We start from the raw sequence: 20,985 nt of genomic DNA on the forward strand, positions 1-20,985 counted from the left end.
CAGCCTGCTTTTCATGCACGGCTTCCACATATGATTATTTTTCACGTGTCGTAAAACTATTTGAATTCATACTTAATAGCTGCATAATATTCCATTGAATGGATTTAGCCTACTTTATTTAATTATTCTATCAGCTATTTGGTTTGTTTCCAATGTTTTGGTGTTATAAATAACGCTGAGATGAACACACAGGTGCATAAGTCTTTTATTGGGTCCCTGATGGTTTCCTTGGACAGATTCCTAGAAGAGAAGTTACAGGGTCAAAGGTATGAATATTTATGAATCTTGTTCCATCTTGCTGCATTGCTTTCAGAACAGTCATGCCAATGTGTACTTGCATCAACACTGACTGTCTGCATGTTTTTTCACTCCACTGTCTTGGCCATGGTCACCAATATCCTCCACATTGCTAGATTCAGTGGTCAGTTCTCCAGAACTCATCTTACTGCACTGTCAGCTGCATTTGACACAGTTGGACACTCTCTCTCCTGATACACTTTCTTTTCTTGGTTTCAAAGTTTTGAGGACATCACACTCTCTGGGTCTTCCTTCTCCTTCTCACACTTCATTTCTGGTTCTTCCTTATATCTTTGACCCTTAAACAGTGTGCTAGAGCCCAGTTCTCAGACTCCTTTTATCTACATTTGCTGTCTCTGTGATCTCCAGATTCATGTCTAAATGCTGTTCAAACACTGAAGTCTCCTAACTTCTTATCTGCAGGCCAGTCCACTCTATCCGCTGTCTACTCATCAGCCCCTCTGGATGTCTATTAGGCACCTGAAACCTGGCCTTTTCAAAATCATATTCCTCATTTCCAAAGCCCCCAATCTGCTCCTCCCATAAGCTTTCCTGTCTCATAAACAAGCAATTCTGTTTTCCCACTTGTTCAGGCCAAAAACCTACCTGACCATTTGAGTTATTTCCAAGTTTTGATCATGATAAACAACACTGAAATGAACATACAGGTACAAACCTTTTTATTTTCTAATGAGACCCCTCTCTTTCTCTTACTCCCTACAGCACATCTGTAAGCAGACCTTTTTGACTTTTCCTTTATCCCCACAGATGGACCACATCTCAGTAACTGAGACGGCACTCCAGCATCAGCCTCTCCCACTTGGATCATTTCAGTGGCCTCTTACTGGTCTCTCTGATTCTTTACCTGCTATCCCCCACCTCCCACAATGCTCTATTCAGCTGGAGTTAAAGGATCAAAATACAAGCCATAGCCTACATCACCTTGCTCGAAGCCCGCCAATGCTTTCCACATCCCTTGGGATAAAGCCAGGGTGCTCATATCACCTACTGCCCCCATGCTCAACCCTCTACTTCCTTCGCTCTGTCCTAGCTCAGTGGACTCCTACATCCTTTCTGAAATGTCCCCTTCTCAGTGAGGCCTTTCCTGACCCTGCTACTCAAATTTCAGACCCTCCCCTTTAGTACTTCCTACCTCCTTTCCTGATTTATTTTAATCTAAAATAAATCATCATCTGATAAGCTACATACTTTACCTCTTTGTTTGTGTGTTGTCTGTTCTCCCCTCAATAGGATGCAAGTTCTCTGAGGGCAGGGTTTTTCATTTGGTTTGCTTATTGCTCTTATCTTAGTCTTTATAGTACAGCCTGGCAAAAGTAAGGACTCTGTAAATAATGGTTGAATAACCGTTAGTGTTTATACGTCTGATTAGTTTTCACATTTTCTTAGCAAGTTGTTTTATCTCATCTCATATCTAATTTTTTTTTTCCCCCCTGGTACACGGGCCTCTCACTGTTGTGGCCTCTCCCATTGCGGAGCACAGGCTCCAGACGTGCAGGCTCAGCGGCCATGGCTCACGGGCCCAGCCGCTCCACGGCATGTGGGATCTTCCCAGACCGGGGCACGACCCCGTGTCCCCTGCATCGGCAGGCGGACTCTCAACCACTGGGCCACCAGGGAAGCCCTCATATCTAATTTTATATTTTTCTTTCTGCGTTTTTTTTAAAATTGTGGTAAAATACACATAACTGTAGTTTACCACCTTAACCATTTTTAGATGTACATTTCAGTAGTGTTAAGTACATTCACATTGTTGTGCAGCCAGACTCCAGAGCTCTTTCCATCTGGTGAAACTATGCTTGTTAAACAGCAACTCCTCATTCTCCGTTTTCCCCCAGCTTCTGGCAGCCATTTTTCTACTTTCTGTCTTTATGAATTTGACTAGTCTAGGTACTCTAATAGAAATCATACAGTGTTTGTCTTTTGGCTTATTTCACTTAACATAATGTCTTTACGTTTAATCCATGTTGTAGCATGTGTCAGAATTCCTTTCCTTTTTAAGACTGAATAATATTCCATTATATGTATATACCACATTTTGTTTATTCCTCCATCAGTGGACACTTGGGTTGCTTCCACATTTGGGCTATTGTTAATAATGGTGTTTTGAACATGGATGTACAAATATCTCTTTGAGATCCTGCTTTCAATTCTTTACGGCATATATCCAGAAGTGAAAAGTCTTGATCATATGTAATTCCATTTTTTTTGAGGAACTACTGTACTGTTTTCCATAGCAGCTGCACCATTTAGAATTCACATCAACAATGCACAAGGGTTCCAATTTCCCTAAATCCTCACCAGATATATATTATATATATATATTTTTGAAAAATATCTATTCAAGTCCTTTGATCATTTTTTAATTGAGTTGTTTTTTGTTGTTGCTGATTTGGGATTTTTATATATATTTTTTGCTGATTGGCCTCAATGATTGTTGCTTTACTGGTGATGCTTGAGTTAAGTTCTGAAGGACAAGTAGAAATATGCTTAATAAAATGGGTTGGAGTGGAAAGGTGAGGAGTCTAATCTTGGTGAAGAGAATGGCATGTATAAATACTAATGGGTGAAAGGGACTTGCATATAAACATAAACATGAATTGATGTTCTACCTGAAAAATGTATATGTAGTTTACAAATTTTTCCCAAAATAAGATATATGTGTGTGTATACATATATGTGTGTGTGTGTATATATATATATATATATATATATACACACACACATACTTATAAACGCACAAATATTGTAACAAGTTTTCTCAGTAGCAGCACTTTCGACATTTTGGGCTAGATAATTATTTGTTGTCCAGTGCTGTAATTATTTAATTATTTAAATAATTTATATTTAATAATTTATTATATTTAATTTAATTTAATTAATAATTTAATTTATATTTAATAATTGTAATTATTTAATAGCATCACTGGCCTCTACCCAGTAGATGCCAGTTACTCTCTTTCCTGACCCTAGTTGTGACAATTAAAATGTCTCCAGGGAGGGGGAATGGGTGAAATAGGTGAAGGGGATCAGAGGTACAAAGTTCCAGCTATAAAATAAATGTCATGGGGGATGTAATGTACACATAGAGAATGTAGTCAATAATATTGTAACAACTTTGTTTGGTAATAGGATGGTATCTGATCTTATTACAGTGATCATGTCAAAATGTATAAAAATACAAATCACCATGTTGTACACCTGAAAGTAATCTAATATTGTATGTTAATTATAACTCAATAGAAAACAATGTTTCCATACATTGCTAAATGTCCCCTGAGGGCAACCCCCTTTCTTGCCAGCTATAACTTCTGATATAAGAGGAGATGTTAGGTAGAGAGATAAATAGATAGATGGGCGGTGGGGAGCGAATACTGGTATATTGTTATATTGTGATTAAGACCCTTATCTGTAACAGGCTTTACTTGTGTGTAAGTCAATATTCAACAACATATTGATTATGTCAGTAGGTTTAGGGGTCAGCCTAAAGAATATCTCTTATATTCTGTGTGAGCTTGTATTGATATTATTGTTATTTCTTACTGAGCACTAGCTGTGCTAAGAGTCTCCCATTAGGACTCAATTATACAGTAAATTATAGCATTTCTGCTTTTCTATTCAGAGGAAATCTACTTATTCCTATTCAAAGACTGTTTTCAAAGCATTGAACTACAATTTGGTTCCTTTGCATTTCTGGGATTCTGGCAGAGTAAGAGACTGAGAAACCTATAGCTTTCACCCCATTTTATAGATTGCACACAGGAGGAACAGAGCATGGCAACTGAATAAAGTAACATATTCATTAATTTTACAATTTGGGTATTATAAGACTCACCCAGCAGCAGGAAGGTGGGCATTCTGGAAAGATTTCTGGGGAGGATTTTGACATCTTCAATACTAAGTTTGACTGGTTTAGACACAAATAAGCTTATAGGCTTTTGAAAATCTAAGTTGCTGAAGCAAAGCCTTGCCTGATTCCTGACTTACATCTGTGTCTTTTGTAATTTGCAACCCGCCATTAAAATTGGGGCCACCATTATTCAAGTTTCCCAGGAATTTCCTACAAAAAGAATTACTGGTCCAAAAAAAGAAAGAAAAAAAAGATATTGTACCATCTGTATGTTGATAAACTCTAAAACTTGTCCATCTCTAATCTGAGATACAGACAATTCATGTACCATAAATGCCCAAATCCATAGAGACAGGTTGTGTGAGGTTCTTACCCCTAAGGCAGTGGTGTGTTTAATTCCTTCATGGGCCAGAGCCTCCCATTGAAGAGATGAGAGTGGTCATTCAGAGCGCAATGGTATTTAGTGAATTGACGATTACCTACTGATTGGTGTTCATTTTGGCGGTGTTGCTATTTGCTAATAGAGTGTGTTTTTCTTAAAATGTTACTAGGAATGTAAAATAAGTGTAAATTGTAGTTTTGTTCTCCCTCATCCTTTCACATTTTTTAAAAATTGTGGCACTAAAATGTATAACATGAGAGCTACCCTCTTACCAAACTCTTCCAATTGCGCAGTGCAGTATTGTTAACTATAAGCACAGAGTTGTACAGCATATCTCTAGAACTTGATCATCTTGCAGGCCTGAAGCTTTATACACATTGAACAGCATTCCCCCTTTACCCCCACCACCCATCCCTTTGGTTTTTACCTACAAAACTCAGGGAGCCAAGAGGGAGGCAAATAATCCCCAAATCTCCAACCTGCTTGGCATCACTTCTGACTTCAGTTGTGCTCTTATCCTGGGTGATTATAGATCCAGGTTCATGTTTATTTAGCCATTCAGGCCCTGTGCTAAGCTCTTTAATCATTATCTCATTTAATCCTCATCTCATTTAATCCTCTCAAGAGCATTGTGAGTTAGAGATAATTATTATCTGTTTTTTTCATAGGTGAGATAACTGATTGGAAAAACTGGGTAATATCCTCACGTTTACACGTAAAGTAGCAGACTGAAGATTTGAACTCAAGACACCTTCCCCCAGAGCCTATGGCATTAATAACTCTGTTCAACCCGAAATGAAAGACCCCCTTCTCCTCTTCCAGCACGTGCATACACCCACTGCAGATCTTGTGTCAGGACAAGCTAGAAAAAGAATCAAAGCAAACTGAAGCAAAAGCAAAATAAAACAAAACAAAAAATCTCCAGTGGGAACCCTTCCCTGTTCATATTAGCAAAATCACATAAATGCAGAATTCACAGGTGTCTTAACAGGTATTGCCATAAATTTTATATGTATATCCCTGCAATTAAAGATTCAAAGGCAAGGGTGGTAATTTCTTTGGGTCTGTAGGATCAAACTGTCATAACTATGCCAAGAGTCACATTCCTATTTCATAAATTCAGTCCACAGACAGATTGAATGTGAGTAAAACTTTTTTTGTAACAATCTCATTTTAAACGTTTTAAGGAGAGGTGTATACTTTCCATGTCGGCCTAGTTCTTTTTTTTTTTTTTTTTTTTTTTTTGGCGGTACGCAGGCCTCTCACTGTTGTGGCCTCTCCCGTTGCGGAGCACAGGCTCCAGATGCGCAGGCTCAGCAGCCATGGCTCACGGGCCCAGCTGCTCTGCGGCATGCGAGATCCTCTCGGATCAGGGCTCGAACCCGTGTCCCCTGCATCGGCAGGCGGACTCTCAACCACTGTGCCACCAGGGAAGCCCCTCGGCATAGTTCTTACCACTCCTTGTTTTGCTTTATCTGCTTTGCTCACTTAATTTACCTGCTTTGCCGTCTTAGGCATTTACCTTTGAAATCCCTTCTTCCCAGTAACGATCTTGGTGGACATGGGATGATTTTCTTTGTATATGTAGTTATAGAAGTAGTTACGTAGATTCATACACAACATACATATTTTACCCTGAGGCTTAAGTTCTGCTGAGGCTTTGCTTTCTGATTCTATTTATGTTAATATTATGGTTCCCTCTTTTTCTTTTTCTTTTTTTTTTTTTTAGCGCTAACATTCTATTTCTCCTTTGGTCTCCTATTCATTAATTCTTCATGTCCTCTTGGCCAAAGGTGGATATGAGTTAGAGGAGGAAAGGGGCTTTCTTGAAACTGCTTTTGGTGTGTGGATTTCTTAGCGTTGCTTAAAAAAGAATAAAGAGCTGCTTCTCTGACATTCCCTTGTCCCTTGGTAAAGCGCAAAGTGCTAAGATTTCAAGGTCCAGAAAAGCATTAGTGTTAGTTTGTGTGTGGCAGGAGGTGCTGGCATTTGAGTCCATCAGAGGAGGTAATAGGCAAGTTGCTTTCCTCCTCTGAGCCTCAGTTTCTTTACCTGTAAAATGCAAGTAATGATATGTCACATAATTTGTTTCAGGTTTCGATAAAATACCCTGTTAAGTGCCCGGCACAGGTTAGGATCCAAAACATGTAGGTTTCTATGTCCCTCCTTCCATTCTTCTCAGACACTAGGATTGAATACAGACACTGCCAGTGATATCAAAGTATATAAAAGGATATTTTTTAACATCTTTATTGAGGTATAATTGCTTTACATTGTTGTGTTAGTTGCTGCTGTATAACAAAGTGAATCAGCTATACATATACATATATCCCCATAGCCCCTCCCTCTTGCGTCTCCCTCCCTCCCACCCTCCCTATCCCACTCCTCTAGGTGGTCACAAAGCACCGAGCTGATCCCCCTGTGCTATGCGGCTGCTTCCCACTAGCTATCTACCTTACGTTTGGTAGTGTATATATGTCCATGCCACTCTCTCGCTTTGTCACAGCTTACCCTTCCCCCTTCCCATATCCTCAAGTCCATTCTGTAGTAGGTCTGCGTCTTTATTCCTGTCTTACCCCTAGGTTCCTCATGACATTTTTTTTTTCTTAAATTCCATATACATCTGTTAGCATACAGTATTTGTCTTTTACGTCTGCGTCTTTATTGCTGTCCTGCCCCTAGGTTCTTCAGAATCATTTTTTTTTTTTTTAGATTCCATATATCTGTGTTAGCATATGGTATTTGTTTTTCTCTTTCTGACTTACTTCACTCTGTACAATAGACTCTAGGTCCATCCACCTCACTACAAATAACTCAGTTTCGTTTCTTTTTATGGCTAATACTCCGTTGTATATATGTGCCACATCTTTATCCATTCATCTGTGGATGGACACTTAGGTTGCTTCCATGTCCTGGCTATTGTAAATAGTGCTGCAGTGAACATTGTGGTACGTGACTCTTTTTGAATTATGGTTTTCTCAGAGTATATGCAAAAAAAAGGATTTCTGATGAGAATGTCAGAGAAAGGTTGCAATAAAAATGTCCTCTTGCCAACAAAAGCACCCTAAAACCAACACACAATCTCAATAGACCTTAAATATAAGTGTATTTCTGTACGTGTGCATGCGTATATGTGCCACAGTGATATATGTGTAAGCGTACATGTGCACACACATGTGCCTCATCTTTGTGCGGCTTAGTGTGTTTGTGTATGCAAGTGTGTAGTGTGTGTGCAGGAAGAAACAGGGCTGGACGAAGAGAGTACATTGCACTAGATATTTGATGGTAACCCTTATTCAGTATATTGTAACTCATGGTATATAAAATAAAAGTTCATTTATGATGTTGGTCTTACCTTCTAATTAAAATCATAGGCATGAAGCTTCTTTATACCTGCATAAAATAAGCAGTTTAATTTCTCTGCACCAGGGGAGAAATGATTTCATTGCCTGTTATGTAGCTCATCGGTACGTGCCAGGAAGCAAGAGAAGGTGGTTATGATAGCTTCATTCTTCCCCTGTATATTTGTCCTTGCAGGCTCTGCAAGGAGCATGGCTGCATCCTCTTAGATGTTTTCAAGGGCAGCAGGGGTGCTTTTTACCCGTAGTGCCTACCCTTCGCAGTGCCAAGGGACGAGAAAGTTATTGTCTATGAATAACCCATCTAAGAGCTTTTCCCCTAGATTATTCACACATGAATGGAAAAAAAGAAAAAAACTATACTGCACCCATTTCTCAGAAATTTGCTGATAACTAGTAATAACTTATTTCAATGAAGCCAAAGCAAGTATTTAAGAAAAAGAAAGTAGGCTTGTCTTGGAAGCTATAAAGGAATAAAAGAGGAAAATCACTATGAATCTTAGCAGTTAAAGGCATTGAATTTGTTTAAAGCTTACCTCATAATACTAATATATACTATGGGTAAATTTTTAAAATCCTAGTATTCAATAGTTTTATAAGGTATGGAAATTTTTTTTTACTTTACTCGGTACTTTGGACCCCATGGTGCAGACTGTGTGTAGCAGTAGCCCTAATAACTGGTGGCGGTACAGCCCAAGACAGGACAAATTATAAGAGGAAATAAACTCATTCAGTCACTGGGCAAAGATTGGAAATTCAAAGAAGTTGGGTGGAGCTGGGTGATAAAGGTCAAAAGGGGTTTGTTGCTGATGGAACCAAACACATACACAAGGGGCAGATCATACCAGGCTATTTTAGGAATTTTAGAATATAGGAAGATCAGAGATAAGCCACTGAATGGTTTTAGATAATTCTGGCCACAGTGTGCAAAGTGAATTGGAGGGGATACTGGTTGAAGCTGTGAGAATGACAGGAATCCAGTACAGAGATGGTCACATTTTGGACTAAGGCAATCATGATGGGCAGGGAGAGAACGGATCTGATTTTAGAGTTAGTGAGTAGGTAGAACACGCAGAGCTTAGAGACTAATTACTTATAGGAGGTGAATGGAGAAACGGAGTTAGCGATGGTGTTGCGCTTGGCTTCTCACGGGTTAGGGCGGTTGGTGGAAACACTCACTGAACCAGGAAGCCCTGGGGGGGGGAAGAGGGCTTGGCTGAGGTACAGCCTGGGGCATGCTGAGTGTGAGGTGTTGTGAGACATCCAAATAGAAGAAGGCACCAGGCAGCTGAGTTTTCAAGTCTGAAACTCAGAGGAGACCTCAGATTGACATTTAATTTACGAGTTGTCTCCAGAAAGGTGGTAACGAAAAAAATAAATAAAAGTGAGGGTGGAAGTGGTCACTGAGGAGCAGTGTGTCGAGCGAAAAGAGAAGAAAGTCAAAACTGAGGGTTGAGGAATAGCCATATTATAAGGGTAATCAGGGAAAGTTGAGTATTCAAAAGAGGTAGAAAGGAGAACCAGAGAAGTATGGTGTTACAGAAGCCCCTGGAAGAAAATGCTTCCAGAAGGGTGGAATTGTCAGTGGTAACAAAGACTGCTAAGTGTTTAACTAAGGGACAGCTAGGTCTGAGTATCTCAGTGTTTATTGGATTTAAATACTAGAAAATCACTCACACCTTTAGTGAGACCAATGCCGCTGAGGTCCTGTGAGTAGAAGTCAAATTGCACTGACTGGAGGGCTTTTAAATCCTGAGAGGTCGATAGTAACCATAACTATCACTTGTCAAAAATATACACTATGCCAAGCATTGAAAGCCAGTTCTTGTATTGTCAGACCCAGTTCTTGTTGAGGAAACCAAGGCCTCCAGAGGTGAAGTAGCTTTTCAAGGTGACAGTATGACACAGAAGTGTTGATACTTGAATGTGCTCTTTCAGGTGCCAAAGCCTTTTCACTACACCACTCTGTCCATTTGGCTTGGGGAGGACAAACTTTCCTGAGCATCAATATTTGTCCCAAAGGCCTTTGGGGATATGTGCTTTGGAAAACATCTAGAGCAAAAGGGTCATGAAACCACTTAAATCAATTACATCACTAAAACAGTTTAGAAAGAACGAAACAGTGGGATCTCTTTCATGACTAAAGAGTAGTAAGAGCAGTAGCGTGATGAAGAGTGACATGGAGAATTGACTGAGGGGAGATGAGGAAGCAGAGGTGGGATGCTCCTAAGGTCAGGGGACAGAGGACCACGGGAATAAACTTCCAGTACTTAAAAGTACAAGTACAAACATCAGAAATGAAGGTATTTAAAAGAAGGACCTCGGGCTTCCCTGGTGGCGCAGTGGTTGAGAGTCCGCCTGCCGATGCAGGGGACACAGGTTCCTGCCCCGGCCCGGGACGATCCCACATGCCGCGGAGCGGCTGGGCCCGTGAGCCATGGCCACTGAGCCTGCGTGTCCGGAGCCTGTGCTCCGCAATGGGAGAGGCCACAGCAGTGGGAGGCCCACGTACCGCAAAAAACATAAATAAATAAAAATAAAAATAAAATAAAAGAAGGACCTCAAAAAAATGAATCCTCATTTGTATGCAGACCTAACCTTGAACAGTATTTTAGCTCAATTCAGCAATGAGGGACTAAATTGGGTTAGAAAAATATCAATATTTCATCTAGAGGCCCAGATGCCCCTTTCTGTGCTGTGCTGTACAAATACAGATGACTTTATATTTATGCCTTAATTTCTTGTATTTATTCTCTCCTACTAACTCTGTCTATATTTTCTCCTCTCCCCTCTCTTTAGATCATGCTTCTTAGTGATCCTGAGATGGAGAGCAGTATACTGATCAGCTCAGATGAAGGGGCCACCTATCAGAAATACCGGCTCACCTTCTATATCCAGAGTCTGCTCTTTCACCCCAAGCAAGAGGACTGGGTGCTGGCCTACAGTCTGGATCAAAAGGTGAACAAATACCGGTTTCATTCATGTCCTGTCACTCAGGTACCACCCGGTGAAAAGCACTTGCTTAGTCAGTCCAGATGTTGGAGGGGATTCAGTGATACTGTATCCTTCCAACCACGTTGATTGTGTCTGCAGCTGATTAACTTTCCTTTCTAGTCTTTCATATCAAAATATGCAGGCAGATATATTTCATTTATTGACAATGTTATTTGTCATTTCACAGGCTTGAGATAGTTTTCTCTATGATTTTACTCATTTGACCTTTAAAACAACCTTGTGCTGTAAGTAGGAAATGTATATCCATAATAATTTTATGGAACTATAGTAAACAAAGGTGCGGAAAAGCTAAGGTGCTTGTTCAAACACAGCTACTAGCTGGAGGAGCCAGGGCTTGGATGCTGTTGTCAGACTCCAAGTCTAGGAATATCCCATCACACCTGCTGCTTTGAATTGGAATATAACCATTGTTCTCAGTTTAGCAAAGGGAGGGAAGCCTCAAACATGTCCATTTCATTTTTTTTTTTTTTTTTTTTTTTTTTCGGCACACGGGCCTCTCACTGTTGTGGCCTCTCCTATTGTGGAGCACAGGCTCCGGACGTGCAGGCTCAGCGGCCATGGCTCACGGGCCCAACCGCTCCGCGGCATGTGGGATCTTCCCGGACCGGGGCACGAACCCGTGTCCCCTGCATCGGCAGGCGGACTCTCAACCACTGCGCCACCAGGGAAGCCCCATTTCATTATTTTCTAAAAGTACATCCAAGATAGAGTAGCCCAATGAGTCCTTCCCTTTGAGCTTCAGATCCATACATCCAGCTGTGTACTTGACCTTGTCTCCTGTATATCTCAAAAGCTTCTCGATTCAACATATTCCAAAGGTGAACTCTTGACCTTCCCCCAGCATAGTTGGTTCTCTTCCAGTATTCCCTAATTGTACTCACTTAGTTGCAAACCTAGGAGGTATCCTTAATATTTCCTGTAGTATGTGTTCATACTATCACCTGAACAATACATTTCCCAAATGTAGATCTTTTCATGCCTTTGCTTAAACTCCTTCAGCATTTTCTCATTACTCACAGAAAAAGAGACCAAAGTCCTCCGTAGTAGGCTCTATTAGCACCTACTTGGTCTGGTCCCTCCTTCTCTCTCCTGACTCACTGTTAGCACTTCCCTTTCTTTTTTTTTTTCTTTTTTTTTTTTTTAGCACTTCCCTTTCAATGGCCATCTTTCAGTCCCCTCCCCGCCCCAGCTGTCCCCCTTGCTCCCTTTCCTGGGCCTGGGATCTTCTTCCCTAAAGTACACCTCCTCACTGTCAGATCTCAGATGTAGCATCACTTTTGCAGGACGTCTTCCCTAAACTCCCTGATAAAGTTAAATCCCCCTTGGTGTTCTTTCTCGTAAGGCTATGCACCCTTCCCTTCAAGGGTACCTGTCACGGTTGAGATTTTCCATTGACTGATGTGAATTTGGCATCATCTGTATTTCTCACTAGATTGCAAGCTCTAGGAAGGCAGGACAGTGTCTGGTTTCACTCACAGTTGTAGCACCAGACCCTAGGATAGTGCCTGCTACTTACTGATCATCAGTATTTGTTAGGCAAATGAATTAGTGGATGAATGCATTGGTGCTATGGTAATGAGCCCTTTATAGCTGATCAACTTATACCTAAGAGACCTAATTCTTCTTTGTATTTCCTGCTTTCTCCAGAACCTTAGTACAGTGTTTGATGCCAAACTATTGTGTAACAATGTTTCAATCAGTGAAAGGGAATGGATAATTATGAACACTATATTGCGTAGAGATATCTACAGAATAACCTTGGTTGAAATAGCTTCTTCTCTCTGTTCTCTCTTAAGTCCTGAAACAGTTGCTCTTCAGTATATATTTGAATATATAATTTGTAAATGAGTGTGTGTGCATGTGCGTGTGCGTGTGTGTGTGTGTGTGTGTGTGTGTGTGTGAGAGATGTCAGCACCTTTAAACAATAATTTCAACATAACCTTTATATCTCTCATTAATAGAGCCTCATGGTAGGCGCCAGGTGCTAAATGCAATTCCCTAAGGACACCCACATGACATTTGCAGAGCAAAAGCCATTGCAGATAAATTTCTTTCATGACATCAGGTGGATATTGTATGAAAGACTTAGCCAAATGTCAGATAGTCTGTGAGTTTAGATGCTTAGTATAGCTAGGAATTTTGAAGATGCATTGAAAAAAAAATCATTTGGATGTTAAATGGTATGGTAATTTATTTAGATGAAACTCAGAACCCTTAACCCATGTGTTTACTTATGCAGAGACAATCTAGGTTAGAGGCAACAGACGTCTCATGCCAAGAGGTTAATAAACCAAATGCAATATGCCTGGTGTCTATAGAAGAACTCTTCTTTTTCTCCAACTCCACAGCACTGAGAACATCTACGGCATTGCTTGTGAAGTACCCTTGTGGATATAACGCACTCAAGATACTTTCCGACTCGGTGGTTGCTTTTTCACTTGGTAAAGATGTTTGGAAATGTGGCAGTGGGAGCTGCTGGATTTTTCTAATCACACTGCACATTTCCGGATGTATTCTTCCTTAAGTTCTCTTTCTTGTCGGCATCTTTTGTGTGAAGTGGCTGAGTGTTCTTCAGGTCCGTAAAGTCTCTAACCAGCGCCCTGCCACTCTTAAATAAATGGTGTGAGGAGGCCGATGATCCCCTGGCAACATTTGTAGAGATGCCATAAAACATCATCCAGGCATCCAGGTTACAGCAGAGTTTTTCTTTATTTCAGGGTAATTTACTGGTTTAGAGTCAAGGAGAGGGATGCCACGGAGCAGCAGATGAAGATGCAAGGGTGGTTGAGATTGATATACCAATGTCTTACTTCAGACTGCTGCCTCCTCTGATGTGCATGTATTGAGGTGCTGGTTTCTTCTAGAGAAAATGAAAAGTGCTAGTATTAAGGTAACTGCAGCATCAAAGGGAGATGTTTGTGGCGAGGAGTGAATCAATGTTTCCATTATTGTGCCTTTGATGAAATGCACTAGCCATTTCTTTAGAATTGGTAAGGCTATCTCTTTAGTTGTATGTATTACAAAAGACCTAATTGAATGATATTTTAAAAGGACAATATCCAGTTGCTCTACTTTCCAAATTGCTACCCCAAAGCTGCAGGAGACTTGCTAGGAGTTCTTACTCGGTAAGGGCACTGCTGGAGAATTAAGGAAATACCTTCTGGATAGAACAAAATTGTGTCTAGAAGTTGAGAGCTGCACATGACGTTATGTTCCTTGAGATGCTATATGGCAGGTTGTGAATCACCTGGGAAACAGGGCTCGCTTGTACTGGTCAGGGCCTGGTGGGGGGTGAAAGTGATCCAAGCCTTCCAACTTCCAAAGCTATGAAGGGGTATGGAGGTGGGGGCAAATGCACCTTGCACTTGACCCTGTTGAAGGATCATGCCTCTCCAATTCTGCTGTGTCTCGATCTAGCCAAGTCCTTTCTGTGTCCTGCTCAGTGTGACTTGGGCCTTTGACCAAGTCCTTCTATTCTGGCCATCCTGTGAGTCCTGCCACAGGACTATGGCAGCTCCCCTCTGCCTTACAGATTCTCCTGCCATCTTGCATTTTAATATTCACTGACTCAGTTCTTAGTAAAAACAAGAGATTCTTTCTTGGGTACAAGAAGCTTGGAGATGTTTTATAAAAAATCTTTGAGATTAAAAAAAATAGCAGAAATAATAGGTTATGGTTGACCAGTTGGACATAAGAAAAGTTACTCCTCTCCTCTCCTCTCTGAACCAAAGCTCTAGAACATCTTAGGAGAGCTGTATATTTACCCATTATTTAAGAAGCAGGATTCTCTTTTGCTCCCATCAGGCTACTTCCTTGCGGATGACCGAAACAGCTCACATTGTGACGTTTTGGATTAGCTGGATGGTTCAGTAATCTTATTGAAACTGAGAACTTTGGAAAGATTTTGAGATAGGTTTTGAGGACATTGCAGTCCTCTTAAGAGATAGGTGCTGTTCTCATAGCTATAGAAAGCTGGGTGTTTAAACATCCCTCATTTTGACAAAAGACTCAGTATAGTTTTTTTTTTTTAAAATGGGCACATGCTCATGTATTTACAGATGCATACATTCTGGACAGGGGGACTTCCACGGAGATGGAGAGTTGCAAATAGCTGTTTTTCTGCCTGAGAGGTGGGATCGCAGAGCTCTCTATTATCATGTATCTTCTTGACAAAATGAAACTTTAACAAATCTAGCTGCTTTAGTCATCAGAGATGAGGATCTCAATGGGATTTCAGACTTATTATTTTTCATATGCTTCTGGGCTAGACTGGTCTAGAATTGCCCATAATTTCAATGTAAAAACCACTTTCTGAAACACTAGCACACATAATGAAGGGTTGCTGTTATGGTAGTTGGGAGGGAGGTGGGTATGCAACTGTGGGGTTTTTTGGTTGTTGTTTTTGTTGTATGTCTGGCTACCCGCCAAGTTCAATAGTAGCTAACAGAGTGACAAGCTGGTTAGGAAGCTGATGCAATTTTAGTCAGGTCACTGGCAAAACAGGGTCTGCAGCAGAGGAGATGGCAGTGGTTCCAGGTAGGTTTTCCTGATTGGACCCTACCTGGTGCTGCCACACACGAGCAGGACACTGGTGAATTAGGGTGTATCTGGTGTGTGGAGGGCCTGAAAATTCAAAGGGAAGTTTAACCTTGTACTTCTAGAATGCTGGATACAGATGAAGCTGTTCCTTTCATTTATATTCTCATGTAAACCCTCAGATTAGAAATGTAATTGCACTCAGAGCCTCCAGGATTAGCAGGTGATGGTAGCGTCCCTCAGCAGCCATTGACAGGAGCAGGTTTCGTGGCTCCCCTCCTGGTGGGGACAAAGCTGATGGGGATTAACTAGGGATGCTCGTGGTTTGGAAGCTTATTTTCCATGGAATAAGACTAGAACTGAAGGGTGCCTTTTTTTTTTTTTTAAAGAAAAACATTGCATTTTCATTAGGTCCTCTTCTGTGCCTGTGAAATCATATGTGCATAATTTAAGAGAAAGAAAAATCCATAGGCCTACTCACCTAGGGGGAGCCCACGCTGATCTTACAGATGTCTCATCAATACAATAGAAATGTGTTATCTCCATCACCATAGAAACACCAGTTTCCATGAGGCCACTTTCCTGAAGGTGAAAACAGAAACAGTGGGCCAAGCAAGAATGGCCCTATGTTGTATCAAAAAGGTGGCACAGCCACTGTGTTATTCAGATGTTAGAATTAACCTATTTGAGCTGAGTTCTGAATGACCAAACTGGTTTAATGTACAACATTAACTCGCAGTCAGTGATGGTGGTGCAGTAAGAATCTCCAGGCTTTGCAACATTGCTTGCGAGAAAGCTAGCTCGAAGGAACAGCCTTCAGCAAAATATGGATCTGGTGGCCTTTGTCCTCCTAAGCCTGCTTTTTCTATATCGTGTCCCAGACTTCAGTTCTCTGCCGCTACCTCCTATGTGTTCCTTTTGGTAACCTGCCACAGTTCTGTCAGGGAAAAGAACATTTGCTAAAATAAAATAATTAATGGAAGATGCAGCGCATATATGTATTAAGAAGGGTACGCAGGTACCTCTTCCCAACAACACTTTTCCCAAAGCAGTTATGCTCTCAGGGTAGAAATTCAGGCGTGGCAATACTTTGGTGAAAGAGGTGACTACAGCTACAGGTGGGCAAAGGGTCACGCAATGCAGCCTCCTCTGGTTGAACGCAACCATTTTCTCTGTGTTCCTCCACCCCTTCCTATATGGAGTGACCTTGTCTTTACACATGCACTGGTCGTTAGTGCTCGCACTGCTGCCCAGGGTCCCTAACTCGGATCCCTTTGCCTAATTCTGACCCTAGGTTTCCAGTTTTCCAGTTGGAACTAGGAGTTCTCCTGCTTATTGCTTCCTTTGCAAGCTGGACTTAACAACCCAGTCGACCTGACCTCGCCACACCTTCTATCCTCCCTCCATTCTTTGCCTCCACCTTGACCACTCCCCCTGGTGTGATAGCACCTGGCCTTTTAACGTCAGGTCAGTCTTCAAACATTTTAAGTCTAAGTGTACTATGCATACAGAAAAGTGCACATATCATGAGCTCAGTGAATTTTCATAAACTGAATACACCTAGGGAACCAGCACCCCGATCAAGATACACAGCATGACCCGAATCCCAGAATCCCCCTTGTGCACTTTTTCAGTCATGACCTTCCACCCGCAGTGGGACTGCTATCAGTTGGGTCATTTTTAATTTCATGCAGATGATTGATGGCTGGCTGAACTGGTGAAGAAATAGACACAAGGTGAACTCTTTGGAAGAAAGGTTGGAAGATATCAAGTGAGGTAAATGACAGAGAAGGAGACTTCTAAAAATATTAACATTAGAGAATTAGTCTAAGCCAAAGGCAAGAATTCATTAATGTTCAGTAAGTCTAACTAATCCAGAGAATTCATAAGGAAGCTTTCAAAAGATGCTCATTTAAAATTAATTTAAGAGGTTGTATTTTTAAATATGTGTTCCTTTCTGTGCCATGAGAAAAATACCCAGTGTTGGCAAAGTTATGGTGAAACTCATTACGAAGCTGTATTGATGGTCGTGCAAATGGGTTTTCCTTCCTGGTGAACCTCTTGGCCACATGTATCAGAAGACATACACATATTCATAAATTTGATCCAATGATTCAGTTACTTCACTTCTGAGACTGCACCAACAGCACAATACCCAAAAGATTTAAGCATAATAATGTTTATCAAAGTCACTCATAATGGGAAAATCTGGACAGAAATTTACTAAATGCCCAATATTAAGGGACTTTACTTATTTATTTATTTTTTGCGGTACGTGAGCCTCTCACTGTTGTGGCCTCTCCCATTGCGGAGCACAGGCTCCGGACGCGCAGGCCCAGCGGCCATGGCTCACAGGCCCAGCCGCTCCGCGGCATGTGGGATCTTCCCGGACCGGGGCACGAACCCGTGTCCCCCACATCGTCAGGCGGACTCTCAACCACTGCGCCACCAGGGGAGCCCCAAGGGACTTTAAATCAGGATATATACATTGGCCAGAATATTATTCAGCCATTAAAATGGTGGTCATGATGACCATGTAGCAACATGGATACATATTAATATCTATTTAATACACGTGTAAGGTCGGATCTTAACAAACGGCACCGCGAAACAGAGGAAAGCTTCAAGTGAGCTTTATTAGGGAGCGCTCCCGGGCGAGGTTCACTGGTCCGAGAGAAAGGGGCCAGAGAAGTCACGCCCGGGCGAGGGTTGGGCAAGATTTTATAGGGGAAGAAGGGAAAGGGGTGTGGTGAATCTGGGAGGGCGCAGGGTATTCCTTATATGGTGGTCTTTTCGGGTATCCTGGGGAACCATTAGTCCCGCCCCTCGAAAGGCGGGAAGGCTGGGCGGGGTTCAAAGTCCCCAGGTCAGTTCCTGGAACTGGGTGGTCCGGAATGTCTCCAGGGCAGTTTCTGGAACTGGGTGGTCCGGAGAATTTCGGTCTGATGCAACCTGTGAATCTGATTGTGTTCCCCTGCCTGGGGCCAGTTGGCCTTACAACATGTATATCTCATATTGCATACATTATATGTATATATAAATTCATACATGATTCATATTAAATAAGCGAGTGCTCTTTGAATACAAGTATGTAACAAATAAAATAAGATGAAGGAAGGAGGGAAGCAAGGAGGGAAGGAAGGAGAAAAATTTTTAAATGGTAGGAAATATTCCCAAACATTACCTGAGTTATCTTAAGATGATGGAATTATGTTTGTTTTTTAATAACATTTGTTTTTTAAATTTTATATTATTTCATTATAGATTAATTTTATGATTAAAGATTTCTGAAAAGTAATCTACCTTGAACAGCTTATTGAACATAGCTTATATTCAATTATAAGGCAGTGATCTTAAAAAAGGTTTTAGGCGTGAATAAGGCCAATTTAGGTAAAATCATTTCAAGTCACTATTAAACTACATTTTCAAGAGGCAATGTGGTGTAGAGGAAAATTTCCCTAACTAGGAATATAACAAGTCTGACGTTTCTCTTTTCTTTAGCTTTGCTTTTCACTGTGGTCCCTTGTGAACTGTGAAACTCTAGGAACTATTTTTTTCTCCTAACAAAGTATTCTTGTTGGATATAACCTCAATCGTTACTATTTACAACTCAGTGATAGATAGAGGTTTTATTATTTAGAAGAACCCACTAGAGATGGATGTTAAGGAAGCGCTTTATTCTGGTGATTTTTTCAGATGAAATTTGTGGCTATATCCTAAAATTGAATTAGCATTTGGTTATGTGATTTGACAGCTGTAATGGAAACAAATACTCTGGAGCCAAGAGGCGCAGACATACGCAATGAATTGGAGTTTGCACCTAGTGACTCTTAACACTCCCCATGTTTCGTTACTCGGTGTTGAACATATAGGCGCTTCTCAGAAATGGAGATATATGTCATTAAGTATCTCCTGTCTATGGGCACTGATGGGTGCTTTCATATACATGGTTACATTGAATCTGCATCGGAATCTGCAAAGTGGGTGTTATTATTTCCAAGTTACAGGTGAGCATATGATTCTTGAAAGCAATATCCACCTGGTCAAGGTCACCCAGAAAGTGAGGGGCCTGGCCTGCTCCTCTAAGCCTGGCTGAGACCCCCCCCCCCAACTATGACCACCACACCTCGCTCTGGCGAGTAGATGGACAGACTTTCCACCGCCTCAGGGCAGAATTCCATAGGGGCCACTTTACATTGAACCTTAACCCCAGAGAACACGGTACTCATGAGACGACAAAATCAGCTGGACGGAGGCCAGACCTTCAGATGAATCTACTTTCTTCTAGCGCGTCCCTCAGGTCCCTCAGCCAATGGCACTCGCCGAGTTGGAACCTTGAGTAGGAAAGCCATCACGTTGTTTCCTGATGATAGGTCATAGGACTAGGTAATTCTGCCTATGGAAGAAAATAAACAACAAAGCAGTTGTTGTTTTTTTCGGGTTTCATCCAGTGTTGCACACTTTTCCCATCCATTTGTTCCAGTGTTTGGGTTAACATGTAGATTAAACAAGTCTTTGCCATTCAAATAGGTAATACTATAATCTGGGTTTTTTAAGGAAGTTTATGGAGACATCTTTAACATGGTAATGAAGATAGAAGTTGAAATCATTTAACTTCATTTACAAACCATGAATATGTATTATGCTTTAAATGAAAAGAAGGGCTAAAACAGATATAGTGTTTGTTCAATTTGCTAAAGAGAAGACAATTTGTCAAGATTTTTTTCCCCCAAAACTCAAGCAGTGTGCAAATGCAGGAAAATCAGACCCCCATGTTAATTCTGTGGCATGATGAATATTTTTATAATCCTAATTAGTACCAGCCATTTAGTCTAGCAATTTCCCCCAATCTAGCCAATTTGAAATTAAAATAGATGCCTTGATTACAAAACTCATTAGCAAAGAAGCACCCTTCTCACTAACCAGTTCATTTAAAATGCACAAACTGAATGAAGTGTGGAACACTTGTGTTGTCAATTGGCATAAGTGAAGTGAGTCTTAATTGGAAGCATTGTGAAGTATTTGTATCGCTGCATGTTTCACTGCAGTGTAATATATCATTCATTAAATGTAACAAAAGCAACTTTTAAATGGTTTAATTAAGCAAAGTTGGTGTGCTTGGTAATTTTTATAAAGTCAAATGTCACAATTGTTTGCATTTGGAGTACCGATAGGTATGAAAGTCAGGAAGATGAAGTCTGACTCTGCATTTATCACTCCAATTATGTGGAGAATGGCAGGTTTAATGTGAGAGGAGAAAATTAAATTATAGAGCATTGATTTCTTACTTAAAAGTACCCACATGCGTATTGTCCTTGTGCATTTGGACATGGAAACTCCAGAAATGCCTGATTTATGGCTGAGAATGAAGGGGAAGGCCTGAGGACTTGGAGGGAAATGAAAGGAGAAAATAACAGTTGGGGATTTTATTTTTGTAATTTCTTTTTTAATTTTCTTTTTTTAATCAAGGGAGGAAGTAGTAGGTGGAGGGAAACTCTATCCAATATTATTTTTGTCTACTCAAAAGA

At 40.9% G+C, this 20,985-nt stretch overlaps 1 protein-coding gene across 1 annotated transcript in view; it reads left to right on the top strand.

The window, feature by feature from the left end:
- SORCS3 (sortilin related VPS10 domain containing receptor 3) overlaps positions 1 to 20,985 on the top strand; it is a 582,912-nt gene that overhangs the window by 298,231 nt on the left and 263,696 nt on the right. The window contains exon 4 of the mRNA XM_060125698.1: positions 10,706 to 10,864. Within this exon, the coding sequence (XP_059981681.1) occupies positions 10,706 to 10,864 (159 nt within the window). The remainder of the gene's footprint in view (positions 1 to 10,705; positions 10,865 to 20,985) is intronic.

Source organism: Lagenorhynchus albirostris, chromosome 16 (assembly GCF_949774975.1).
Source record: "Lagenorhynchus albirostris chromosome 16, mLagAlb1.1, whole genome shotgun sequence".
Lineage (NCBI taxonomy): Eukaryota > Metazoa > Chordata > Mammalia > Artiodactyla > Delphinidae > Lagenorhynchus > Lagenorhynchus albirostris.